At 32.6% G+C, this 23,341-nt stretch overlaps 1 protein-coding gene across 1 annotated transcript in view; it reads right to left on the bottom strand.

Moving 5' to 3' along the window:
* Positions 1 to 9,363: 9,363 nt before the first annotated feature.
* LOC127711304 (prolyl 4-hydroxylase subunit alpha-1-like) overlaps positions 9,364 to 23,341 on the bottom strand; it is a 30,513-nt gene continuing 16,535 nt past the window's right edge. Inside the window, exons 8-13 of the mRNA XM_052217299.1 lie at positions 22,098 to 22,168; positions 19,267 to 19,366; positions 16,841 to 16,894; positions 15,096 to 15,164; positions 11,931 to 11,999; positions 9,364 to 10,070 (exon numbers count right to left, since the gene is read on the bottom strand). Coding sequence (XP_052073259.1) covers positions 9,903 to 10,070; positions 11,931 to 11,999; positions 15,096 to 15,164; positions 16,841 to 16,894; positions 19,267 to 19,366; positions 22,098 to 22,168 — 531 coding nt within the window. The 3' untranslated portion in view covers positions 9,364 to 9,902. The remainder of the gene's footprint in view (positions 10,071 to 11,930; positions 12,000 to 15,095; positions 15,165 to 16,840; positions 16,895 to 19,266; positions 19,367 to 22,097; positions 22,169 to 23,341) is intronic.

Genomic DNA, 23,341 nt, shown 5'->3' with positions numbered 1-23,341 from the left:
AAATTTTTAGTATGGATGAATTCAACGTCGATTAGATTAACATTTCATTACACGCATGATAAATTAAATGTTGAAATTGATTTATATCGAAGAAGCGATATAGAATCTGCCCTTATTGCATTGGAGCTATTATTTATCGTTTCATTTATGTATGAGCATGGATCGAAGCCTTAATTACGAAAACATTAATTCAACCTAGAATAATTTAAATTCTCTCAATTTTTATGGATACCATGTTGTAACACGGACGAAATAAAACTTTAAATTTCAATAGTGCATGCAAGTTTTATAAATGACACGTCAATAATTTCTTGTTAACAATATTTTGTGTATTTTTCCTTCGCTCTTTTTTTGTGAAAATTTTTCATATAACGCTACTCGCTTGAGATATATAGTGGTAGGCGATAAAAATATTTGTCTGTAACTTCATTCAGGGGCGGATCCAGCTATTTTTTAAGGGGGTTCCCAACCAAGGATAAAAGTGGGGTTTCCAACCATATGTCCCCATTCAAAAGCATTGATGTAAAAAAGGGGGGTTCCGGGGTTCCGCCACTGTCATTACACTAATACATAGCATGCACAATTTTAATACAGCTCTATATACATATACTTTCTTTATGTCCAGTAATATGTATTTTGTTTATAAGCTGGTGACAACAAAAATATCATTAAATAAATTTGAATAACAAGTTAAAACAACAGACACAAAGACTGTTTGATAAAGGGACATTAGCTTTTTAAAAACTTGATACAGATTTAAGGCAAGTAATCAGGATCACTGGTTTTTTTTCAGAATCTGTCAGATTTATAAATATGGTTCTATTTAGTAATATAATTTAAAAAATATTTGTAGGTAATGTTTCGTTATTTTGTCATTATAATAAAATCAAAGTCAATTGTGAACTTAAGGAATGACTAATATTTTATCTGTCTATGAAGAAAATAACATCAAAAATGTGGTGCACACTGGATAGCATTTTTGAGGTAATTTGGAATAGACAGAACAAATATTACAGTCAGTCCTTATAATTTATTCCTAAATTCCATTTTAAGGAGTAAATCATGAAAAAACGTTAATGACGTCACAGTCACATGACAAAATCAAGTCTATGAGCCGGGTTGCGTTCAACATCGTAACAGCTAATATAGCCGCTATGTCTTAGATATCTATCTATGTTGAACGATATGCTACGTATCCTGGTTCCCGGTACTACGTTCCAGGTATTAGCTAGTTATATTGGTATATGTGTAACATACTGAATATTGCGATCGGGAACCAGTCTATATGCTACGTAACTAGGCTAGCTATCCAATAGACGTCATTAATGATAACCTATCTGACGCCATCTATGGATTTTCTAGATAGCATGAATTTTTTAGGCAATCTAGATCTATTTAGCGGCTAGCCCTATGTAGCAGCTATGATATTGAGCGCACCCCTGATAGACAAAAAAACTTTCAGCCAATCAGAAGCCGTGTTACATCCAAAATTGAATTATAAGTAGATTAAAGGGGCATTAGCTGTTAAATTCATGTTCACCGATTTGACTCAAATTCTTATATTTGACTTATAACATACTAAAACGTATATCCTGATTACAATAAGTCTGAAATATACAATTAACGATGCATGTACTCGATAATCTTTATCAGCATTTCGTGTGTATTTTAATCTAGACACCATCTAATTAACCATCGAGATGACCTCCGGAGACTGCCGACGGTCACATAACCCGATATAAACATAAACATAGATATAAATAGATCGCGACCTCGTGCAATTGGACTTTTCTGGGTCTGTTTGATTTCATGTTATAGATTAAAAAAATAAGTTAATGATCGTTTTTACCTGTATAAGAGTGGATCGAATCAGTCAACGAAATGGTTCACCTTTGTTTCGCTTTCAATGTTGACATTCTTTTCCTCTTAATGGCTGAACACGAATAATACATGCGTAACCCATCTCTATCTAATGGGTTAAATTGAAGATCACATGAATACGGATTCAATGAGGTAGAATTATTCACTTGCAAGTGAATCATTCATTAGCGATTTTTCTTAGCTTATTTTGACAAAATTGAACTAAACTGGCTGCTAAAAGCGAATTATTATTTCACTATTACACTTTCATTTAATAATGATTGAACAAACAAAAAAATCATATTCTAATTTTTTTGATATCTCGTAGCTAATGCCCCTCTAAGAATAAGTATTAGTTATTGTAAATATAAAGATATCCGCTTTTTCGATAAGCAAATATTGATTGCTCATCCGATAAGTGGAGTGCTCCGAAGTAAACGGAGGTACATACCTATACAGAACAGACCTGTAGATCAAGAATAGCGAAAGAATGCCCAGTAGCATTATTATTTAATGTCTTTACATCTGTGTCCAACAAAATCGACATTTGTTTGTTAAACACACATGTTGCGATTGGTTTACAAATACAAACATTGATAAAGCTAAATTAATTTACATTAAACATAGATCCGAGCATTTTTTATATGGGTTAGGGGGGAGGGTTATTGTGTTCATTTTTCGTTTTGTTATACCGGTATAATTAATTTAAGTGGGTTTTTTTTCTCACATACTTATCTTCAATATGAATCGAAGGAGACATGGAAAATAATACAATCAAACGGCAACCAAACGACAATAATAACAAAAAACATATCTGGGCTATAATAGACATGTAGGTGTTTATACAGTACGTAAAGCTCAACTTGAAATTGTCCCTAGTCTAAAAAGGTTGTGAATAAACATGATAAAGAGACGAGTTAAATTTCCCCCTTTATTTGTTTCACTCACAGCGTCAAATTCGATCTAAAAAATAGTTAAAAACAACAGGTGGTCGAATATGTAAGAGCCGATCTATATAATATTCCCAAACAAATTATCAATAATTTTACATATCTAAATGAAACTGACACGAATGGCCCTGCTCGCAAAAAAAGCTTGAAGCCATTTTTAGGAGTGGAAATTTTCTAAGTCCAAAGCCACTGATTTCCGCAAAAATCAGCGGAGCGGAACCAAACGTTAGGCGATCTGTAACTCATCATGATAGTAGAATCACAAACTAAAAATCAGCTCAATATGGGAAGGCGTTTAGAAAAAAAAACCTGTTCGTTGCGGAATGATCGACGGAAGGACGGAATGATAAAATGACGAAATGACGGAACGGAATGACGAAATGACGGAACGGAATGACGAAATGACGGACAAGGGTAAAAATACAGAGCCCCGACCATAATAAAAATGGTGATCAGCGCTACATACTGCCGTTAAAGACAACAGTAAAATATTAACTTTTTTGTCAAATTTTACTGCGAAGGACGTCTATAACAACAATGAACTATTTATATTCGGAGGACAACAAAATGAGTTACATGCTCGAAAACGGATACATTGATATCATCGTGATATACCACTGTTTGGTCGTCCGTACGTCTGTTCGTTCGTCTATGCTTCCTAGCACCCGGACAGTTTTTATCGATACATGTAACTAATGTATGTCTGAACTAATTGTTAGCCAAAACGTTGGGCCTATTTCTACTGAATTTATTTCACACCAAGGTTAGTTTCTGAAAGACCTTCGGTATTTAGAAATAAAATCTTAGTAGCATATAATAGAGTCCTATGTGTATTTTAAGGTTTGAAAACATTTTGGTGTATTTCAGATTGTGTGACCAAATTATGATTTTAAAGATGCCTAAAGGTGTCCTGAAACTGCACTTTCGATAGAATGTGATACAGTTATTATCCATAAACAGGGTTTAATGGGGAAATTCTTAATCATAACTTAATTTACATTGGAAGTAATTATATATACCGTTTTTCAGATACAAATTAACTCATTTTGCTTTAAGACGTTATTCGAAGCATAATTTTACAATGATTTATAAAATTGAAGTATTGTCTTTAAAAGCAATATGAAGCGGTGAATGAAATGTGACCTTATGGAGATAACATACAGGAACAAGTATTGTTTTATGAAACTCAGTGTTGTGTTTATCCCCCCCCTAATTTTCTGACAGTGGAAGCAAAATATTTTTTCACTTCCCTTCTAAAACAAATTAAGAATCAAGCAATTAATTTAAAAACATGCCCCTCCCCAAAATATGAACGGTTTGTGCCTATACTTGGCTGACGTTTGACGTGTAACTGGGTTCTATTGAACACGTGTTAATCCGGTACGGAAAACAGAAACTCGACGAGAAATCCAACAGGATCGACCGGCGTCATGCCTGCACTGATCTTTCAATCGTATGTTAAAACGTGGTGTATTTGTGGGTAAGCATTTACGAAGTATCTTACCATATCTTTTATACAATTTCATATATATTTTAATTCCTGCATAATACAACGTCCAGCGGCTATAGAAACATATTTAAACCAGACCAAGATTGTAATAATGGTTGTTATCCTGTGTGAATAACATTGTATTGTTCTCATTTCATCTCAAGTAAACAAAGGTAAATAATAGAAAGATAGATTAAGTAATTGTTGCAGGTTTGTTTAAAGTCAAGTGGCAAATATTTCATGCGTATTCGGTACGAGAACACATTTACAATTAACGCAAAAAATTAAGTCATGCAAAGAGAGTTGACCGGGATGAAGGGTCGCGAAATTCGATTGTCATTGGAAAATGAGGGTATGTTGAATAGAGGGAAGAATTTTCGCCTTCCAACAGGCCAACTTTATATACGGGTCCTCAATTTGTTGTTGCAAGGGTTCTGTAACGGACAGAGGGCGTAGCACTATCTCAACTCGAAACATCGAATTAAACCTGGACATTGCTGTACGTGTATTTATACATCTACCACAGCCAAACAGATGCCCCACGGTCCAAGAGATGACCCTGGTTCTATACCCAGGTCAACCATTGGAGTTGAAAAAAATAGAAGCATGAAGGAAAAAAAATCCAGCATAAAATTTAAATTGTGTCCGATTGCAGCAACTCAATTTATTGCAAAGTTCTGGGCAGTCAGTTCTAAAAAAAAAAAAAAAACAAAAAAAAAAAAAAACCCTGAAAACAAATAAATATGTCCAGATATTAATATTATAATTACAATATTTCTCCTAGGAGAAGAAAGACAACTCTTGTGAATTCAGGAAAAAGGTCAAAAGAAGAACATGAATTGAACCACATTTCAATATTTTTTCTTTAAATAAATGTATTCAAATAAACGATTGCATGAGTTTTTCCTGACTCATTGTAACCTATTTGCGGTATTGTATATAATATAATCTAAAGCTTGGTTCAAAACGTTCAAAACAACTATTCCCCTTTTATTTTTAACTTTCATCTTTTTAAATCAACACGAATGCATGTGTTGTTGTGTTAAGCTTACTCCCACTCAAAGTAATGGACTTTATGAAGTAGGTGTCCGACTGATCGAAAAAGCGCTCACACGTTACAACTTATCACTGTAAAACTGCATTGCCAAACAGGAATACCCTACAGATCCACGTTACAAATTACCATAATAAGTGTCCTACAGATTAACGTTACAAGTTACCATAGTGAAGCTGATGATCAAATAAATCATTCTGTACAGCAATACAGGAGAAATAGGCGACACATTTTGTAAAGTTCATTCCACATTTTTAAATATTTAAAAGTATCTGCAAGCAACAAGTATGTGTCTGACAGATCAGAAAAGTGCTCTCACATTACTGTCAAGCAGCCTACCAAATATGAAGTCGTTCTGTTGAATGGTTCATGAAAAAAGTCTGACGAAAATAATTGGAAGACAGACGAACGGACGAACGGCCAAGGTAATTGCAATATAGCGGCCACTTTTATGGTGGGTGTATGATATCAACAAATATCGTGCCCAAAAAGTACCATACTTTAATGGTGTCTGTTATCCTCATAAGCCATGTTGATGAGGGTTTGGATGGGGCTAACATAAAAGAGAATAATGGCTAAAAAAAAATAATGCACAAAGCAAAATGAGCAAATCATAAAGAGAATAAAAATTAATGGGGTGCAAAAAATTTAAAGAATAGAAAATAATGGGTTGCAATAGTATAAAGAATAACTTAGAAAAATAGGTAATACAATACTTATTACAGAAATAAACGATGTACAGAATAAAAAATATCTAATTACAGAACATTTTAATAGTAAAATCATTTTCATGAAAATTTTAAAGAATAAGCATTATTTTTTTAAGATAAGAAAAGCTCCCTAAAATTTTTAGAATACAGAAATAAAGGATCCCCTATCCAGACACCCATTAATGCATTAAGACCATACAAAGACCCAATTTTCAAGGCAGAACAAGTTGTGAGTTACAAGAGACAACCAACGGATTTATTTGCCAGTCGAGCTCCATAGATTAAATAAAAATCATAGATTAACTTTCAGTCATGAAAATATGAGATACGAATGTTTATTTAAGTTACTCTCAATATATCTTCATTAGTTACTCACGATATCGAAGTAACTCTCCATATCTTTGTAACCCACTATATATTAGTAACTCACCATATCTTAGTAACTCACCATATCTCAACAGATCTTAGTAACACACCATATCTTAGTAACTCACCATTTCTCAGTAACTCACCATATCTTAGTAACTCATCATATCTCAGTAACTCACCATATCTCAGTAACTCACCATTTCTCAGTAACTCACCATATCTTAGTAACTCACAATATCTCATCACATCTTAGTAACTCAACATATTTTAGTAACACACCATATCTTAGTAACTCGCCGTTTCTCAGTAACTCACCATATCTTAGTAACACACCATATCTCAGTAAATTACCATATCTTAGTAACTAATGTACATATCTCAGTAACTCACCATATCTTAGTAACTCACCATATCTCAGTAACACACCATATCTTAGTAACTCACAATATCTCATCATATCTTAGTAACACACCATATCTTAGTAGCTCACCATATCTCAGTAACTCACCATATCTTAGTAACTCGCCATATCTGAGTACCTAACGTATATATCTCAGTAACTCACCATATCTTAATAACAAACGTACATATCTCAGTAACTCACCATATCCCAGTAACTCACAATATCTTTGTAACTCACCATACCTCAGTAACTCACCATATCTTAGTAACTCACCAAATCTCAGTAACTCACCATATCTCAGTAACTCACCATATAACTCCCCATATCTTAGGAACTCCAGACATTTTCATTGAAATATTACATATGACATGTATAACAACACTATTGTTATTTTAAGTCTTAAATGATGATGTGAATTCATTGTTGTCAATTGACCTGCATGGTTTGTCTTACTTCAAATGAATACTGATGGATTTCTTGATTTACCCTTGAAACTTAGAACTTGCCTCGGAAATACTACTTTTCAATATATATATATATACACTCCCACATCCACATGCTCGGCCGCACGCATAGCCCGACCCATCCACACACACGTGATATTTAAGAATAAATAGTGATTAGTATTTAACTTTGAAAGTAATTTTCTTACCATTCCAGGTGCTAGTTTCCGTCTGAATAAAATTATTATAAAGATTTTGTTCACACATTTTTAATGTGGTAAAATGATATATTTATTTTCTAAAAATAACAACCACATAGTGAATTAGTGCTTAAAATGTTAATAACCCACTTACATGACTATGACTATGATAAAAGATATAATGAATATAATAGGTTGTACATATCTTTATCGGGAAGTTGAACATGATATACACTAGAAAATTATATCAATTTGACAGAACATATATCTAATTTTAAATGTACGGATTTTAAATTGATTCTTTGCTAACGTCCAGTGGCACATATTTCATGTATATTCAGGGTATGTGAACACATTGACAATACATCTTATAGGTAAATTCTGCAAAGTATATTGACAGGGTGATGAGCAGTTATTTTAGATGCTATTGGAAACTATGGTCATGTTGTATAGGGACAAACATTGGTATGGCAACAGGCCACCTATACGCACCCCTCAAAGAGATGTGCAAGGGTTCTTTATCGTGCGGAGAGCGCAGCATTTTCGAATTAAAACTACATAACAGTAATCGTTTTCCCCGTTACTAGCGATGCGCTGATGTGGCATAAAGCAATAACCAATCAATCAATCCTTACTTTAGTATTGTGGATACTTCAGACGATTTGTCCACTCTATAATTGTTATTAGAATGATGAGATAAAGGACCCCCCCCCCCTCCAAAAAAAAAGAGAAAAAAAAAAAAAAAACGAAAACCTCATACCCCTCCTCCCAAATATAAATATAAAATAAATAGAGAAATGATGAGAAATAAAAAAACAATAGAGAAATGAAGATGAATGAATAAATTGGAAAACGAAAAAAAAATAAAAATAAACCCACAACACTTTCTGTTTCTTTTCTTTTAACATGCTTACATAATTTGTTGTTGACAGATCTTTGGTGGGCAGTGTTTACTTATTGTTGTCTAGTAGACCAGGTCCTTGACATGCAGTGTGCAAACATGGGTATTGTTATAATCCGTGATCAGACCTGTAGATGTTTGTCGAGCTGTCAGGTTACTGCCGCGAGGTTCATTGGTTTATACTACACTGCATTTATTATATGTATGCATGTATATTAGGTCAAAGGTCAAATAATTAGTCGAAATTTATAAACACACCAACATTCGTGGCAAAACCAATGACGGAGAACAATAGAAATTCCCTCTTCTTATGAAAAAGTCGTGAAAAACAATAATAAAACCATGCCGGTGACTTTACTGATCAAAAATTATTCCCAGCAAGCAGAAGAAGACGTCTGCAGAGCTCTGTTTTCTCAAACACCCCTTCTAAAATGCAAGTTTTAGGATAAAAACTACTTTTCGGCGACCTATTTCCTTACTTTTTATGTAGAAATGAATTCATATCATAGAATTAGACATACTAATTGCTTCCCAGTCAATATATTTTGGTTTTAAAGTAAATGTTTCATCAAAATGTAATGTGTCGCACGGGGTGTCAGATTTTGCATCTCACGAGGATGAGGCATTCAGTATATCAATTTGGTATTGAAAATGACTGCTTCTTCAATGTTTTATCTACTTTTTGCCAGGACTTAACATCTTTTTACATATGTTGCGTTAACCATGACAACGGTACACAATTTGCAACTGTTTTTTTACAAATACTTTCAGTGAGACAACTTCAAATCATTAATTCAGCCTATATTATGCATATCTGAAACCATAAGTTGGTAATGATGCTCAATATCCTTTGGTTTTAACAGAGAATGGCCCTTAAGACACAAGAATAGTCGTCTTAACATACTGTATATATTAGACCACTTTATTTCAAATACTTGTACAGTAAATTAAATAACCACATAAGTCGAAAGTTTTACTGAATTGATATATGGCTTCAGCGGACATCATTATCACAATTTGAAACAAGACTCACTTCTCATATGTGTTAAGCATACAATTGAAAATCTATTTGGAAAATACAATTGGCTTTTAAGACGTTAGTGTTCACACTGTAAAAAAAAACAAGATAAACGTTTATAATAACATAATACACATGACATGAAATAATGAAAAATAAAATATTGTTCTCGTTTTTTATTGCACATTTAAAATTGAGATCAGCATAAAAGATAAATTTCTACTTTTTATATAATATTGTTTTTAAGATAATGCCTCTCGCAGTATTTGAGAGATGCACTTCATTTTTTGTATATTACATGTGTTCACCGGTAACTACAACATGCAATCTAGAATTTAATGTTATTTTTTTTATAATGTGTAAACACATGATTTATTGATATTTCAACAACATAAATCATTTTATCATCAAACAATTTTTACTCCAATGGATGAAAATTACGTATTTTACAAATTCTATACCATTTGGCGTAAAAATTGAATGCACTTGAAACGGAATGTATAGTTTATTCATCTTCAGTAAGCCCGCATGGTCTTCTAAATTCTTGTCCTCTTGTACGAATCCATTTATTGGATACCCATTTAGTACCAACTAATACAGGACAAGCAGCATGTCTTGTTTCCATGATTCCTTTACCACTTCTCCTAAGATTGTACCAAAATACTGCGGTTCCCTGCAAATCAAATGCATAGGTTTAAATTAAATATACCGTAATCCCTGATGGTAAATTTATACATGTGCACAGTACCGATCTGATGAGTCAAGTCTTTTCCAAAAGTCATGTTTACAGTTTGTTCTCATGGAGTGTTGTTACATCCCTGTTCAAAGCTATAGGATGGTTGAGCGTTCACAAACGTTTTTAAATTCGCCCAAATATATGTGCATGTCCCAAGCCAGTTTTCTGAATAACAAACACATGTTAAATAGGGAGAAGATATAAAGAGGTACACAGACGAACATAAATATGTTCTACGTGTAAAATTGAGAATGGAAATGGGGAATGTGTCAAAGAGACAACAACCCTACCAAAGAGCAGAAAACAGCCAAAGGTCACCAATGGGTCTTCAACACAGCGAGAAAATCCCACACCCGGAGACGGGCTTCAGCTGGCCCCTAAACAAAAATGTGTACTAGTTCAGTGAAAATGGACGTCACACTAAATTCCGAAACATATAAATGAACTAGAATTAAAAAAAAACATACAAGACTAACAAAGGCCAGAGGCTCCTGAATTGGGACAGGCGCAAAAATGTAGCGGGTTAAACATGTTTTGTGAGATCTCAACTCTCCCCCTATACTCTAGTCAATGTAGAATAAACAAACACACAGCAATACGCACAGTTAAACGCAGTTTAGGTAACAGAAGAAACTAAGCAAAATGACAATGATACATGAATTAACAAAGGACTACTCTTTTTTTTAGATTATTACATTACCGAATTCGTACTTGCAATGAGAAACACACAGCTGTCAGTTATGGAGAAGACTCTGATTACCCTTCTTCAGCACTAGAAATCAATCCGGGTTTTTGGTAGGTGACCTGTTGTTCAGTTGTCAAGTTTTCTGTTTTGTATTTTTCTGTAATTTTTATCTGTTTGACAATAAAATGATCTCCTTCGATATTTGTTATTTGATTTTCCCTTTAGTATCTTCTGCCTCAGTTTTGGCGTAAAGTTGAGTTTTCAACCGAAGTTCACTGTCAATTTCTAAAGTCAAGATATGAACCTGACTAAACTGTATCTGTGATATCCCTTATGTCATGTTCACAATTTGATAAAATCGATCATTTTATCAATCACACTTTGAATTATTAATTAATACGACACCATCTCATTAGCCGAACGTGGAGTATAAATGGATAATGCTAACTTCTTTGCATTCTTCTAGAGGCTCATACGAATAAACGAACATGTCAAAGAGAAAAGAAGCACAATTGATTCTCATTGGAAGGCCATTAACTGTTGTTTACACTGCCGCTAACCAATGATGTTATGTACAAATTCAAGATGACACTGAATTTAAAAAGATGTTTTCACAATGGAAATAACGATGGAAAACTGCATAAATTATGCAGTTCTCTCCGTTTTCATGAAAACGATGCAAATAATGACGTAATTGTGACGTCATAACATCAAAATCATAAGTTATTCATTTATATTTCTTGATTTCATGCATTTCCAAAAAATATGTGCAGATTTAAAATAGTTCTCAAAATATTAAATTTATTAGGCCTTAACTGGGCCTTAATGCCCCTACTCTAGACATTATAGAAGTCCTTAATTAAATCACTAACGTCTGCAAATAAATCCACAAGGTCTCTAAAACGACCTTTTTATAGCTGTAAAAACTTGTTGGAATAGGCAGGAAATGGATAAAGGTTGAGAATAGAATAGAGAATGGAAACGGGGAGTGTGTCAAAGAGAAAACAACCCGACCAAAGAGCATAAAACAGCCCAAGACCACCAACGAGTTTTCAACCTGGCGTGAAAGAATTATTGTAAATTGTAACGAGCTGTAGTTATTTCTAACATACCTTTTTAGGGAGTACTCTTACATCTATTATTGGAAAAACAGTGGCACCACCCGCGTCGACATCTGTCATCTTAAAAATAGAAAACAAATCTATTGTTAGAAACGAATATGAAATATGCATTAATTCAATTTAAAACGAAATAACCTTAAATTGTTTGATGTATAAATTTAAAAAGGAAATGCTAGATCGGTTTTAAGATGTAATACTTACATTACATGTATGTTTCATAAGAATGCGTACTTTTGATTAGGCATTCCAAAATTATATTTTATCTCCCGAATAAAAATGCAACAGTCATGACAGGGAAAAAAATGAAGAAAAAAAAATGATATAAATCATATGACTTCATGGTTGTAGCATTACAAGTAATTACAAGAATTGAGCTTATGGTTCTTTTTATTATTTCTTAGGGTTGTTAAAGCGTTGATCGTCGTCACTTTTTTTTAGTATAAAGCACTTCATACAATATGTGCGTCGGTCAACGCTTTTACACCCAGACAAAATTTTAAAAAGAAGCATTCAATTCTTATAATATACTTATGTATGTAACCAGAATAAGATCATAGTTATAACATAAGGCTCAAATTATATTGAATGATCAGTGATGTTTACTTTAATCTCCTTAAGACATATATTTATCCCAACCCAAACATATTACCGCAAACTTACCATACTCAATTTGTAGAAGAAATATTATTTTTATAAAATCCTTATGAATATGTGGAATGAGTAAATACATGAATAGAGGCACTTCCCTTCTAATTGTTAGCATTAACTGCAACTAAATAGATACGCTTCAAACTTCTGATAACTGTCATACAAATAGGGTGTTTGTGGTTCTGTGAATCAATGTTCAACCCATCACTTTCATTTGGAAGTGACTTTACCGAAAAAAAACTAATAAAGAATATCGACTCATAATTACGTAATGTATAAACTCATCAAAGATACCAGGCTTATAATTTAATACACCAGACGCGCGTTTCGTGTATATAAGAGTCGTCTGTGGATTCGCGCGCGTTTCGTCTATATAAGAGTCAACTGTGAATTCGCGCGCGTTTCGTCTATATAAGAGTCAACTGTGTATTCCCGCGCGTTTCGTCTATATAAGAGTCAACTGTGGAATCGCGCGCGTTTCGTCTATAAAAGAGTCAACTGTGAATTCGCACGCGTTTTGTCTATATAAGATTCAACTGTGGATTCGCGCGCGTTTCGTCTATATAAGAGTCAACTGTGGATTCGCGCGCGTTTCGTCTATATAAGAGTCAACTGTGGAGCTCGAATCAACAGTTAAAAAGGCAATCCAAAGGCAAAGTTAAAGAGCATTAAAAACCGAAAATTCCGAAAAGTTGTGTCAAATTAGTCTACCGTAAAATATGCCTAGGAGTAGAAAAACCCAGGTGTTTCGAAACTCATAAGTCGAGAGAAACTGAAAACGTCATGGCAACAAAAAACGAAAGACGACGATTAGACAACCAAGTTCACATCACACTACATAAAATACTTTAGACTTAGCAACATTAATCCACCAAAAACGTTGAATGATCTCTTGTGCTCCAAAAGGTTAAATACTTTGGAATCACATCATAGGTTATGAAGCATTGCAGAAACTGCTTAAAAAACTACATAATGAAATGCCTGTACCAAGTCAGGAATATGACAGCTTTTTTTCCATTCATTTGATTTGTTTGAGCTTTTGATTTTGCCATTTGATAAGGGACTTTCCGTTTTGAATTTTCCTTGGAGTTCGGTATTTTTGTTATTTTACTTTTTAACCTTTAACTCTGATGTTTGTCTGTTGTTTAAACCATGTTCACTTTACTACCGTCATATCGATTTTAATGAACGTTTGGCTATTTTCTTGTTGTTTTTTTTTCAATTTGTATACACAAATATTCACTTCTTGGGAAAGACATCATTGCGTTTTTCGTCAGCTTTTCCTCATTTTTGTCGAATGTCGCGAAAGCGAGATACATCGTTCGTAGATGCCGTTGTCAACATTTAGGTTCAGCCTGTATTAAAGTCATTATAGACATCAATAACTTTTTCAGACCTTTATGGAATTCTATGAAATTTTGACATAAGCATTTTAATGACCAAAAGACAGTATTAGTATCTGGAGCAACATTTAGAAAATAGATATTTTCATTTTCCGTATTTTACTCATAAATGGACTTAGTTTTTTTTACAGTTAACTTTTACATACAATCTCAGGTCATCAATAACGTTGTCAAACCTTCATGGAATTTTACTTCAGTTGTACACAAGCTCATTCATGATCAATATAGACGGTATTCAGAGCTAGATTTTAAAAATATTTATTTTTATTTTCCTGTATTTTACTGATGAATTGACTAATTTGTTTTTACAGTTAACCTTTAGACACAGTTTAAGACTAAAGTATTTCAGTCATCAATAACTTTTCATACCTTCGTGCAATTTTACTTAAGTTGGACAGAAGCTGTGTCATGATTAAAAGACTGTATCCAGAGCAAATCAATAAAAAAATATTTGTTTTAATTTTTCCGTATTTTTCTGATAAAAGGACTTGTTTTTGTTGTTGTTGCAGTTGACAAGAAGATATAGTCTGCAGTTAAAGTTTGTTACACATTAATTACCTTATCAAACCTACATAGAATTTTATGAAACTTTGGCAGAAACTTATGATTAACAGATAATGTCTGAAGCAACATTTTGAAAGTTTTTTTTTCATTTTCAGTATTTTGCTGATAGATGGACTTATTTCTTTGCAGTTAACCATGATATTAACATTAACATGTTTTTTATACTGCTGTCTGTCTTTAAAAAATTTTTCGTTTTCTTTTTTTGCCATGGCAGTGTCAGGTTATTTTATTTACGACTTGTGAGTTTGAATGTCCCTTTTGTATCTGCGATCAAATTTTTTACATGATAAATTTGTGAATAATCATGGACTTTCATGAAACTTGGACAGAAGCTAATCTTCAAAATCAAGAAATAGCAAATCTAAAGAAAAATTTAGATTTATCATTAAATTCTGTATTTTACTGATAAATGGAGTAACTGTTTACAGTCAACATTATACTTTAACGCTGACAGCAGCATCGCAGGCGATACACAGGGTTCCACGGTACCCTTTACGATTTTTTGACAATTAGATAAAAGACGTTGTTGTTGTTTACTTACATACAAAAGAAAAGTAGCTATTCTGTTTCCATCTCTTTTCTCCAATTCAGATGTGTCTTCGTCATCTCTCTGTAATGATAAATACATAATAAAGGTAAAACATATGAAATGCATCATGTACTCCCGCAATATTCATTTACTGGTATGTCATGCTGATGTACTTAAAACAGTAAATGTACAGGTGGAAAACTTCAGACAACCCCTAACATACAGTGCGGGTTTTAAAAATAACTATCCGAAAACAGAATTATCCCCTCACACAGTGCCATTTCAATTGATATTTTATAGTGTGTCTACAGTTTTTCCTGTTTGAATTGTTTTACATTAGTCATTCTGGGGCCCTTTATAGCTTGCTGTTCGGTATTAGCCAAGGCTCCGTGTTGAAGGCCGTTCTTTGACCTATGATTGTTAACTTTTTACGCATTGTGACTTGGATGGAGAGTTGTCTCATTGGCACTCATACCACATCTTCTTATTTCTATTTGAAAATTTTCCAGTATCTTTTTTGATATGGGAGAATGTGTTTTAGCTTTTAAAAAACTCATCAAAGATACCAGGCTTATAATTTTGTTCCCAATTTCGATGATCAACAAAAGACTCATTAGTGGTGCTCCAATCAAGAAAATAAAAATGCCAACTAAAGTACGAAATTGAAATGCACTGAGGACCCAAAAATCCGAAAGGTTTTTGAAATTCTATTTTATAAAAATTATTCCGTATTAAACTTAGAAAAGAAAAAATTAACCGTAATTTAAAGGCAGACAAAAAAAGATTACCAAAATTGTATTATATAATAAATTTAAATATTTTTGTTATTCATATGAGTTAAACTAATAAAGATGCCATGATTAAAAATCACTATACATAAGTTCAGTAATTATTGATATGGGATTTTAAATTCTGCCCTTTACCAGCATACTACCATTGATGTCATGCCGAACAAACGCATTAATGACGTAAAATAATGTCGATTGGAATCAAACGTCTAAGTTGATGCTAGAAAACATTGTCTAATGGCAATTTAAGAAAACAGTTACATAATCTTTATAACTTTGACATACAGTCGAATCATTGTGTTATACCCATAGAGCTAAGAACACATAGATTACAAAAAAAAACTGCCAATTTGTAATTTACGCCAAAAAAAGGCCACATATGTCCACAAATAACCACACAATTCATTTCTAACATGTAAAATAAAGACTTTAATATTAGAGTAAAAAGTTAACTTAGTATATCATATATATACCCACAATAGTTAGGAATGTATTTTCCCATTTATTCTGTGATTTATGTGTCCCGATTGTGACATTTTTAACTGGTGTGGGTACATACATAGCATGATACGCTTATCCAGTTCCTGTCGACTCACCCATCTTCGCACCTTCTGGAGTTTATTCGAGATAAAGTTTGAATATCGGTAAACTAATGTAGTTTCAATTTATTCATATAAATTCAATGACATAGTATGCACTCTGTTCATACTATACGAAAAAAGGGTTGAAACTATTTAATTCTGATTTTGAAACATATTTAATACATAAATGCAATTCTGCGTAGTGCAAATGAATGAATTTTAAAGAAAAGCCGCCGCGGTTCGTATAGTTTTTAATACAATAACTACTGGAAAGTCATAATGTGGATCGTTACCACCCCCCCCCCCCCCCCCAAAAAAAAATAATATAATTAGCCAGTTGCAATTATATACGAGTGTGAGAATCAACAAGAATATAAACAGTACTTACTGTTGAAAAGTCATAATGAGGATCGTAATGACCACCAATACCATAATTAGCAACCTGTAAATTTATATAAAGTCAGACAGTTAGAGATTTTTACCAAACCTTTGTAATGTATTTTTGAAAAGTGTCTTTCGATCTAAGTTATTTATTTTATTTCCATTTTTTTCTCTAGATGTAACATTTACTACTGGATCTGTAACATTTACTACTGTAGCTGTAACATTTACTACTGGATCTGACTTTGAAATTGCATGACGGGTAATAAATGCATACAGTTTCTTAGAAATTTGCTATTTTATTTTTTGTTCACGCCAATGTTTATCAGTATATTTACGGACTTTTTGTTAGACTTGACTGACCTCCTAGGGCTACCGTGAACTCAATGGGATGTGGCATTGACGGTTCTTTTATTTTGGCTGATACTCGCTTTCGGAATTTTCTCAAAGGAAACGGTATGATTAGAAACTTTTTTACCTGTGAAATTGCAAAAATGTAAAAGTATTTAGCTCATTAGTCAGTGCTTTGATACCGGCATGATTTATAACAAACGTTTCTTAAATTCTCCGTTGACAGATTAAAAAATCATTCAGAAACTAAGGTTCCAACTTGCTTCGGCAATGTTGACCTTAGATAAATTTGGCTTTACCTTTTATGTCATTTTTGGTCACATGGCTCATTAGGGATTTACGCATCCTTGGCTGTCAAATGTCTGGGTTTGATCGTTCCACAAATCCAGAACAGCTCTTCGGAAGCACGAAATTCATAAAGTTTTATTTTCGCTTTTTGGCTTTTAAAAAATTATATTAACCTTACTGATGAATGACAAGTTTGATATAATCTGGACAATTTGGTGTATAAAGGTTTTTTGTGATGTGAATATGATGTCATACACGTGTGAAAGCGAACATATTTAATAAAAAAAAATATACTTTTTTGGACTGAAAAAAAAGATGAGCCAATGCTTTACGCAAAAAGATGTTTTACATGCGGTATTATCTTTGTAAAATACATCTTGTAGCAAAATATCTTTTGGGAAAAACTTTAGATCATAACTAAATAATAATGACAAGATCTCAAAACGAGGCTATTTTTGCAAATTTTTTTCAGATCTGCACTAAATGCAAGATGTTTGAAGCCTTAATAAATATATGTAAGACATATCTCAAAACTATGAACACTGATATCTGGGAGGCTAATGTCGTATTCACGTTTGAAGAATGTTATTTGGAAGATTCATAATATCGTTTGATTTTTAAATTCAAAGGTCAAAAATTGGCCAATATGAACAAAAAGCTTCATATTGTGTCTCGCAGCTGATATTTTACAATATCAATATGGAGACAACCTGATAATCGGTACTTATCATTCTCACCCATTCATTCACACAAGCCTATAATAAATATGTATTCTGCTGAACACTTAAAACTCGTTGTTCCAAAAAAAAAAGTGAAATAACAAAAATCCCTTATCAAATGGCAAAATCAAAAGCTCAAACACATCAAACTAACGGGGAAAAACTGTCATATTCCTGACTTGGTACAGGCATTAAACCTGGTTTTATAGCTAACTAAACCTTTCACTTGTATGACAGTCGCACGAAATTCCATTATATTGACAACAATGTGTGAACAAAACAAACAGAAATAATAGGTAAAAATGTCAAAAATATGGGTACAGCAGTCAACATTGTGTTATATTATAATCTTAATCACTATAAAAACAAACAAATATGTCAACAAAAAAAACAAAATGGCATATAGACAAACCACATAAGCAAAAATGAAAGACAAGAATACGAAAAATTATCACAGCACAACAACACAATGGCGGGATGCATAAATAACAAGCCACGCCAAAAGGATATTACCAAAAATGAACTAAACAGTAAAGGTTAATGATATACAAAAAATTAAGACAAATAAAAGAACATCATAACATGTAATTAAGATGATAAACAACGTCAGTATCTATAATCTATACTTCAAGACTATCATGTATTATTTGTGAAGTTGATACGGAATATTTATCAACAAGGTCTTAGTATCTTCCGATGAACTTTTTTAGAAAAAGGACGAGACGTTCTTTGACATAACCCTGGTTCATCAACCTTCTGCTCAGACACTGGTGACGTTTTAACCCGATTAACCCACGAAATGTATGTACAAAAATGAATCCACGATATATATATACATTTACTTTGACCCTTTGACAATAATATAAAAATTTCAAAAAACTCGAACCAATTACTTTATCGGAAAAATTTCATTGGATATATAGTAGTTTGCAAACACTAATTTTGATCATTGAGAAGCTTAATATTTCCTTAACAACAGAACGTGATTAAAACATTCAGCTGATTTTTACAGAGTTATCTCCCTGTAGTGTTATATACCACCTTAAGAAATATTTAAAATGTGATCAAATCCTACCTGTAATGAGTCTGCTGAATCCAAATCAAGACCTGTTACAGCTTTTATTCTATTTTGTACTCTTTCAACGACTGAATGGTCGCGATCTTCTAACCATGCCCTACAAGTATGTATAGAAACAAAGTATGATTTTTATCTTGTTTAAGGGCACACGATACAGTTACAGGTGAGATAATGACGTTGCTAACGTAAATGTTAACGTCGAACTGTGACATTTTGGGAAGAGATGTATTTTTCTACTAATTTTTATCATTCGCTTGAAAACGAGTGCATTGACCCATATTTTTTAAAATGACATTTGGTTTGATTATGTATGAAGATTATCTGTACCAAATTTTATGAACAAATCAACGATGGATTTTTTTTGTAGATAAATATACACAAGAAATCCTGTATTTTATCCAAAATTATGAAAAGTTAATAAAATGAATTATTTCTAAAGAATTGTTGCTCAAATTTAGAGCATACTTATGTTAATCACATATTCCAAATGTTTTTACAAAAATCATTTTGTGTTTATCTTTTGAAACAAAAAAGAAAAGTATGTCTATCCAATGGATGAAAATATCCAAGTATCTGAAATTTGGAGTAAATGTCTAAAATTTCAACCCCATTTATCTCTAAAAGTAGCACATGAAGGTATATTTTTTTTTTTACATATTTTAGAATTGCTAAGGGAAAAATAGTTTGTATGCAAATTTTCGTTAACAAGTAACCGTTTGATCACAACTGTATCGTATGCCCTTAAAGAACCAGTAACTACTAAGGTTTATTTTGAGCTTTTAATAGATAAGACTTCGATCAGCAGTAACAAATTATTGTTATATGAGAACAATAGAAACAGATTTATAATGCTTACATCCACTTTATTTGAACTTTAGTGGATAGTTGTCTCATTGGCAATCATACCACATCTCTTTAGTTTTATATTATACACATAAATGTTAAACAGAGTCGAAAGATACCAAAAGGGCATTCAAATTCATCAGTCGAAAACAAGCTTACAAGGCCATGACAAAATTAAAAAAACGACAAAAAAGACAAACATGAGTATAAAAAGAAAACAATATAGAAAACTAAAGGCTGAGCAACACGAACCCCACAAAAAACCGGTGGCTGATCTCAGGTGATCCAGAAGGGTTAGCAGATCCTGCTCCACATGTGGCACCCGTTGTGTTGCTCATGTAGGTACTTTAAACACATGTTTTATTACAGTACGTTTAACAAATATTACTTCAGTAAACTTCAACAGGTACATTCACAAATTTTGAAGGCCATATATATATGTATATATGGCCTTCAAAATTTGTGAATGTATATATATATATATATAAAATAGAGAGAGAGATCAAATGGCAGCTTCAAAACCAGTCACAGAAGATTTTTGAAATATCTTTGAGACGTTCATTTTCTGTAATATGTTTAATGTTTATGCAATATCATATACTACGAAATACTATGGTTATTCTACCCACATACGTAGACTGCCTCGACAAAATTTTTGGTTTTCAATGTTATTATACTTTACATTTGATTTGCCCTTTCAGCTGTTTTATTAGAGCGCCGCTGTCTTATGTTGACAAAACGCGCGTCTTATGTACCAAATTATAAGCTCGGTATCTTTGTGGAATTTTTACGATCACTACTAGGAGGTATTTCGTCAACGAGGGTAACACCATCCCAGTAGTCAGCAATTTCGTGTTGATATGATATTTCATTAATACTTTCATTTTCTGTAAATTTACTATTCATAAAATGTTGAATTATGTAAAACACTAAGATTTATCTATCCACATATATACATTGCATTCGCCGTCTTTGTTACAACTATTTCAAATGTTGGTTTTCAAATGCTCTTCAATGTTGTATTTATGTTTGTCTTCCATATGTTTTTATTCGAGCGCCAGTGATCAGTCGTTTGTAGACGAAACGCAGGTCTGGCGTACCAAAAAGACAATAACAAAAATACCGAACTCCAAGGAAAATTCAAAACGGAAAGTCCCTTATCAAATTGCAAAATCAAAAGCTCAAACACATCAAACGAATGGAAAGCAACTGTCATATTTCTGACTTGTTTCATGCATTAACTTATAAAAAAATGGTGGAATAAACCTGGTTTTATTGCTAGCAAAGTTTCCATTTAGAAATCTGTTGTTCTTTTTATGACTTTTTAGGATGATAATAACAGAAAATATTGAATTGATTCATTCCTTACCGTAAGGATAAATTACTGAACTGTATTTACTGTATTTCAATTTCAAAATGTTATATAGACTATTAGTGTATATTTTCATTGGGATTGAAAGTTCATTATCAACGCAAATTCTCGAGTTGTTCCTATGAGACGGTCTTTCGAAAGGTATTTTTGTTAGAGAACACAGGTTTCCCGAGCTTTTATGACCATCGTTTTTCTATATGGTTTTATCTCTGGTTTTTCCTGGGCGTGCCTTGAATGTTGGTACGGGGAGGAGATTTCTTAGTTTTTTGTAAATGATCAGTAAATGAAATTTATGGAAGTTTATTCAAACAATGTATGCAATATTTATTATATGTTGAATATCTAATAATAAATTCCGGTGTCCATCGTACTTGACAGGCTAGTCGTACTTGACGGGCTAGTAGGACTTGTTGTTCAAATCCTTGCCTTTTATCTTTTCTTTGGCAATCATACCAGACCTCCTTATTTTCATATGAATGTTTTTGTACATTAACTGGAGGACAAGCTTCTAATTACGGCTACAGTAGTATCGTCGCAGTTTATAACTATTATTGAAGTGGTTGTGTGTATTTAGTTGAAAAAAAGAAATAGGGATATATAATTTAAAACTTACGTTTTTGTTATTCTGTATTTTGCATGAATTAGTTTTCCTGTTGTCGGATCGTGGACTGTTGCTCTAAATAACTGAAAGATATTTTTTGGAATTTTAAGACGACATGATGTCTTTTTCAATTTAATTTCGTATAGTTGCTTTTGTTTATTTTCATTTTGTTTTCGGTTTTGTTTGTCTGTTTTTGGTAATTGTTGTTTATTGTAGTACCAAACACATTGACTTAAATTTTTATCATTGAGAAGCTTGATATTTCCTTAACAATAGAATGTGATTAAAACGTTCAGCTGATTTTTACAGAGTTATCTCCCTGTAGTGTTATGTACCACCTTATATGACATTTTCTGGTGATTTTTGTTTGTGTTGGTCTCATTTCATGGTCCCTACATTTTGTTTTATTCTAATCAAATAGATAAGGTTCACATATTAAATGTTCTACCGTAAGGCATACTGACAATAAAAGAAAACTCTAGCACGTGTGTTTTACAGATTAGTACTTCTCAGGTTTGCAATATAACAATTGATGTAATGAATAAAAATTATATTAGCTTTTTAGTGCAATAAGATGACAATAAAAGCCTGTATTGTGCTTTATTTACCATAAAATGTAAAACCACATAAAAGTAGAAGATCCCCATAACATTATAATAAGGTATCTAGGTATAAAAAAACGTTTCGGATGCATAAAGTTTTTAAAGTGTGTATTTTAGCATATGTGTAAATCAGATAGCGATCGGCAAACGCAATGTAAAACAAGAACACAAAATACATGACATCTTTAACAAAAGACAGTCCATTCCATCTGTCATCGATTTTTTTTTCAAATGCGCATAAGGGTGTGTAGAAACTTTGCAATATTAATTGTTTTAAGTTCTTACACAGACTTTTAACATTTTAATAGTTAGAATTCATTAGGCCCTATAACGATAACAACACGATGCCAAGATTATTTTGTAAATAAAATTCCAATACAATTTACAGCGTTAAAAACAACTGCGACTTCATGTATTTATGGTACTTTTGTAAATTATGCAATATAGTATTTCGTTCATGACTCTATACGTAATAAACGATGTCTTGCACTACTATGACACGTTGTGCTTGTATTCCATGTTCCTTACTCACTCATAGGTATACACATTACATGGACACTTGTTTTCTCGCCTCAATCTAAATGACTTTGATTTTAGTCCTTAATTTGGTGAGCGTGGCGTAAAAGCCACAAGAACAAAATGTTAATTGTTTGG

The sequence above is a fragment of the Mytilus californianus genome, unplaced genomic scaffold, assembly GCF_021869535.1.
Source record: "Mytilus californianus isolate M0D057914Y unplaced genomic scaffold, xbMytCali1.0.p SCAF_8, whole genome shotgun sequence".
Lineage (NCBI taxonomy): Eukaryota > Metazoa > Mollusca > Bivalvia > Mytilida > Mytilidae > Mytilus > Mytilus californianus.
The sequence above is the reverse complement of the archived record's forward strand: the minus strand, read 5'-3'. Positions and strand labels throughout refer to the sequence as shown.